At 48.2% G+C, this 6,023-nt stretch overlaps 1 protein-coding gene across 1 annotated transcript in view; it reads right to left on the bottom strand.

Moving 5' to 3' along the window:
- Positions 1-207: 207 nt before the first annotated feature.
- The window catches only part of eif2ak2 (eukaryotic translation initiation factor 2-alpha kinase 2), a 55,333-nt gene continuing 49,517 nt past the window's right edge, over positions 208-6,023 (bottom strand). Inside the window, exon 21 of the mRNA XM_055635139.1 lies at positions 208-5,929. Within this exon, the coding sequence (XP_055491114.1) occupies positions 5,675-5,929 (255 nt within the window). The 3' untranslated portion in view covers positions 208-5,674. The remainder of the gene's footprint in view (positions 5,930-6,023) is intronic.

The raw sequence follows: 6,023 nt of genomic DNA, 5'->3' as shown, positions 1-6,023 counted from the left end.
GTTGGAAGCTACCCAAGCGAAATATGAGGTGTTGTTCCTCCAGTTTGAATGTGACGTCACTCTGGCAATGGATGAGGCCCAGGACAGAAAGGTCAGCGTGGGAATGGAAAGGGCAGGGTTAAAGGAGAGCAACCGAGAGATCCAGCAGGCTAATTGGGTACATCCAATAATGCCCATCTTGTGCCGTGAAAGTATACAATCCCGCTAAAAGAGACGTGACTACATGAGGCTGGCTTGGTTGTGAGATAAAACCAGGCTTGCTGGGATTCTAGAGGCCATTAGACTGGTCCTTGTTCACTGCTGATGTGCTGGCTTGTTAGAATGAGTGCTGGAACACTGAATATGGGACCTGGATGGGGCAAAGGGGCTTCTCCTGCCTCAGACTGTGCTAATATTTTTAAAATAACTTTTATCTGGAAAGGATGAAATTCATTCATCTGCGTAACCGCGCTAATCATGTCAAATCAGAATGAAAAATTATTGTCTATTTTATAAGAAATTGCAAAAAAGCAACATTAAAATACATTGGTAAGAAAGTTGGTCTTTGGACTATTTTGTTATTGAAATATCCGTGCATCTCTCCCCACCCCTGGGGTAGAAAACATCAGAGCAGAGAACTGGCGGGCAAAATTGTGAGACCCAGCGCCGATACGAACAGTCTGTGCAGCGACTCCAAGCATAACAAAGATCATCCAAATACCTGGTGCCACAAAGTCTCCAACACTGTAGACAGGGAAAAAACAGCAGCAGAAACAGGCCCTTCGGCCCTCAGAGTCTGTGCCGGCCATGAGCCGCCCATTTACACTGATCCTACAATAACCCCATCCTCCCACCCCCTCCATTTTCATCGACTCTCCCCTCATCCACAAACTGGGAAGGGAACAATTCTCAGCGGCCAATTAACCCACCGTCCAGCGCGTCTCTGTGATGTGGGAGGAACCAGAGCACCCGAGGGGAACCAGATCTCCTGAGGGACACCCTGGTGATCAGGTCACGTCATGCCCGGTGTCAAATGAATTTTGCCATTGTTTGTTGAAATTGTTTATTTCAATTTTACAATAAAGTTCTGATGTTATAAAATTACAATTACCATGGGAGTTCCTCCAGCAGCTCTCCATTCATAGAGAGTAGATACACAAGGAACCAAAGATGCTTTTTTACAAAAAAAGAAGTCACAAAGTGCAGGAGTAACTCAATGGACCAGGCAGCATCTCTGGAGGACACGGATAGGTGACGTTTTGGGTCGGACCGTTCTTCAGACTCATCCTTCATTGTCTGTGTTGGTCCCGTGCAGCATTCTAGCACGGAAACAGGCCATTCAGCCCAGAGTCTGCACCGGCCAGCGATCCCCTCACAATAATACTATCCCACGGTTTACAATCTTTACAGAAGCCAAATAAGCTACAAACCTGAGGGTCAGATGAGGCAGAGTGGGAATGTATCATCAGGGATAATAACAATAACCCTGATGCCACTCTCATCGGCTTACAAATAAACAAACCCGTGGGTGAAGAAAGGTGAACAGCCGAAGGATAAAGTAGCAGGGCAGGCTGTATACTTCTAGCTTTAGACTTACAGTGTGGACACAGGCCCTTCGGCCCACTGAGTCCGTGCTGACCAGCGATCACCCCGTACATTAGCACTATCCCACTCACTAAGGACAATTTACAGAAGCCAATTGACCTACAAACCTGAAGATAGACAAAAAGTGCTGGAGTAACTCAGTGGGTTAGGCAGCATCTCTGGAGAAAAGGACTAGGTGATGCTTCAGGTCGAGACCCTTCTTCAGAGTATGAAAAAGGGTCTCGACCTGAAACGGCACCTATTCCTTTTCTCCAGGGATGATGCCTGACCCGCTGAGTTACTCCAGCATTTTGTGTCTATATTCGGTGTGAACCAGCATCTGCAGTTCCTTTCAACAAACCTACAAACCTGTACGTCTTTGGGGTGTCTATGGAGATCCTTCCCAACCAATGGACCCTCTCTGCCCTGATCGTTCCCTACGGAAATGTTCGGCCTCATCCCAAACCTTGCGGTGCATTATAGAGCCGTTTCTTTAGTTGGGACTTGGCTCCGCTCAGCTCCGCTAAATGATCCCCCATCAAAAATCAGAAGAAGCACCAATTGCTGGAAATCTGAACTAAGAACAGAAAATATAAAACAGAAACACTCAGCAGGTCAGGTAGCGTCTGGGGAGTGAGAGCCACGGTTAACGTCTCTGGGTCAGGAATTTCCCATCAGCCCTGGAAAAGGTTAGAAATTCAATGTGTGTTAAATCACAGAGAAGGGGCAGGGTTGGAAAGCTCAATGGGAATGTTTGTGACTCGGTTGGGGCCAGGTGAGGCACGTGGTGATGGTGTTGGCTGGAAGAGGGTGGTCATAGAGTCACAGCACAGGAACAGGCCCTTCAGCCCATCAACTCCACACTGACCATCAGCCACCCAAATCCTACATTAACCCCATTTTCCCCATGCTGCCAAATCCCATCCACTCTCCCCCTCCGATTCCACCACTCACCCATATACCCAGGGCAGTTACAGTGGCCAATCTTTGGGATGCGGGAGAAATCCGGACCGCTCCAATGAAACTCAAGGGGTCTCAGGGAGAACGTGCCAAAACACCTCATAGGTCATAAGAGATAGGAGGATTAGGCCATTCGGCCCATCAGGTCTACTCTGCCATTCAACCATAGCTGATCTATCTCCCCTCCTAACCCCGTTCTCCTGCTTTCGTCCCATGACCTCTGACACCCGTACTAATCAAGAATATTATCTATCTCTGGCTTAAAAATATCCACTGACGACTGCCACAGCCTCCTGTGGCACAGAATTCCACTGACAGTGGCGGAGGTTGGGATTGAACCTGGCATGAACTGAGGCAGCGGCTCAACCAGCTACACCACTTGTGCTGCTCATTGATGCAACGGGTCCGTCTGAGGAGGTGCAGACTGGGGAAGGAAACATAAGCCAGGAGAGGCTTCCGACGTTCCCATCACTGCTGGGGTGACGGCCACATCTCCTGCAGAAACAGACTCCACGAGGAAGATAATAATCTGCCTTCCTGTTCTTGCCAACAAAGTAGATAACCTCACATTTATCTGCATTAAACTGCATCTGCCATGCATCTGCCCACTCACCCAGCCTGTCCAAGTCACCCTGCATCCTCCTAGCATCCTCCTCACAGTTCACACATACCACCCAGCTTTGTGTCATCTGCCAATTTGCAAATGTTACTTTTAATTCCTTCATCTAAATCATTATTATATGTTGCAAATAGCTGCGGTCCCAGCACCGAGCCTTGCGGTACCCCACTAGTCACTGTCTGCCAACCAATTTTCTATCCATGTCAGCACTCTACCCCCAATACCATGCTCTCTAATTTTGTCCACTAATCTTCTATGTGGGACCTTATAAAATGCTTTCTGAAAGTGCAGGTACACTACATCCACTGTCTCTCTCTTGTCCATTTTCCTAGTTACATCCTCAAAAAATTCCAGAAGAGTCTGAAGAATGGTCCCGCCTTAAACACCCATCTATCCATGTTCTCCGAAGAAACTACCTGAGCTGCTGAGTTACCCCAGCACTTTGTGTCTTCTTGTGTAAACCAGCATCTGCACTTCCTCGTTTCTCTTCCCTCCCCTTTCCCTTTTCTGCATTCCTTGTTTGCAACAAGCAGTGGGCCAGAATTCTCTTCCACAGCCAATAGCTTTCCCTTGCCAATGTCTCCAGCTCTGGCAGTCCATGGGAATTCCGCACGTCCCATTTTGGATTCACTGAAGGTGCTCAGTTCCTCACGGATTTGCAGTCACCATTCTCCAGCAGACCGTCAACAAGCATTCCCCCACCCTCTCCCAGCCAGCACCCACACGGAACGTCGGATTAACAAGGATACTTGCATCAGACTCCCATTTATTAACGACAGCTCTGCCTTCAACAGCATGATCCCAAACGCACGCATCTCCAAACCCCCGGACCTTGGAGTCAGCACCCCACTCTGCCACGGGATCCTCGACTCAACGAGGATTCGTGTAAATGGATGGTCAGTGTGGACTTGATGGGCTGAAGGGCCACCGTCTGTGCTGCGTTTCTTACTCTCTGACCACCCTCTCCCAGCCAACACCATCACCACGTGTCATTTAGTCTCTCTCAGTCTCCACCCTGTCACAAACATTCCCCCTGTTCTCTCCAGCCCTGTCCCTTCTCTGTTATTGTAAACACATTTGCTTTCCTACCTTCCCCACGTCTGATTTATGTTATTGATCCAAATTGTTAACGCTGCTGTTCCTTCCACGGATGCTGACTGACCCATTGAGTGTTTCCAGCATCTTCTGATTTTATTTTAGATTTCCATCACGGTTATTGCTTTTTGATAAAGGACCATCTCGTGGAGCTCAGAAGAATTAAGTCCAGACCAAAGGACCGCCGGCTTTCGGATACACCGTGAGTTTGGGGAAGAGGCAGAGTAAGTTCACATGAAGAATCTCCAGTCTGAAGATGGGTCTTGACCCGAAATATCACCTATTCATGTTCTCCAGAGATGCTGCCTGTCCCGCTGAGTTACTCCAGCACTTTGTGTCCTTATGGGTATTCACCAGCACCTGCAGTTCCTTGTTTCATTGCAGGAAGAATCCTGGGCAGAGTTGTTGGGATAGATGGGAAGGGGAAAAGAGAAGTGTTAAGTTGAAGCTGGTGATGTTGGACTGAATGTTGCTGGATGTGGCTACCTATACAACAGGAGATCGACACAAAATGCTGGCACTCAGAGTTGCTACTCAGTGGGTCCCAGCCTGGTGGTAGATCTGGGGAGGGTGGGCATGGCAGTGTGAGTGGCTGGAAGCCACCAGATCCCTGTTGTGTAGGAAGGAACTGCAGATGCCAGTCTAAACCGTAGACACAAAATGCTGAAGTAACTCAGCGGGACAGGCAGCGTCTCTGGAGAAAAGAACTAGGTGACGTTTCGGGTTGAGACCCTTTTCTCCAGAGACGCTGACTGTCCTGCTGGGTTACTCCAGCATTTTGTGTCCATCTTCAGTTTAAACCAGCATCTGCAGTTCCTTCCTACACAACAGGGGTCTGGTGACTTCCAACCACTCACACTGCCATACCCACCCTCCCCAGATCTACCACAAAGCTGGGACCCACTGAGTGGCAACTCCGAGTCTAGGGACGAAGCTCTGGCTGGGTGGGTTGTCCCAACCCTACACGGGAATCCCGCACCGGATCTCAGACAGACTCACCAGCGGGAATTCTCTCCCTGTGGAATGGGAATGATCACATCCTTACAAAGAAATTACCTCGATTGTAAAAATCTCTGAATATCAGAGATTTAATATTTTTTTTTAATGCTGCCTTGTGAGCTTGGAAATGTTCAAACAAACATATGAATTAGGAGGCTACTCAGCCCTTCCATCATTTAATAAGCTCTGTGACTGTACGTTCAAATCTATATTCCCATTCACCCTCAGTGACCTTTCACCTGCTCTGCCTTAAAAGTTATTCCCTGTTGCATTGATAGGAATCTTACGTTAAGGTGCCCCCAGAAACCAATCTGGAATGATAGAAGCAGACACCGCACGTTGCTTGGTGCAGCTGTGAAACTATTATCGTAAAAAATAAGTATTAAAAGAGAGCTGTAGAGCGAATGTGAGGAGATTTCTCTATAGGAAAGTAGCTGGTTAATTGGGTTGCTGATCAGAGATGGGTATCTGGGGAGGGTCTTCCTCCTTGTCTTCCGCCTTGTCTTTCTCCTTGTCTTCCTCCTTGTCTTCCGCCTTGTCTTCCGCCTTGTCTTCCGCCTTGTCTTCCGCCTTGTCTTTCTCCTTGTCTTCTTCGTTGGTTTGCACACACAAAGCGTCCAGTTCTCGCTTCACCTCAGCTGCCTCTGGCCGTTCCTTGGGATCCTCCGACAGCATTTTCTGGATTAAGGCACTCTGGTGGGAACAGACAAAGAGAGATTTAGTTTCAGTTTAGTTTATTGCCACGTGTATGGAGGTACAGTGAAAAGCTATTCGGTCAGCAGTAAGA

This window comes from Leucoraja erinacea, chromosome 5 (genome assembly GCF_028641065.1).
Source record: "Leucoraja erinacea ecotype New England chromosome 5, Leri_hhj_1, whole genome shotgun sequence".
Lineage (NCBI taxonomy): Eukaryota > Metazoa > Chordata > Chondrichthyes > Rajiformes > Rajidae > Leucoraja > Leucoraja erinaceus.
Note: the sequence above shows the minus strand (reverse complement) of the source record. Positions and strands in the feature narration are given on the sequence as shown.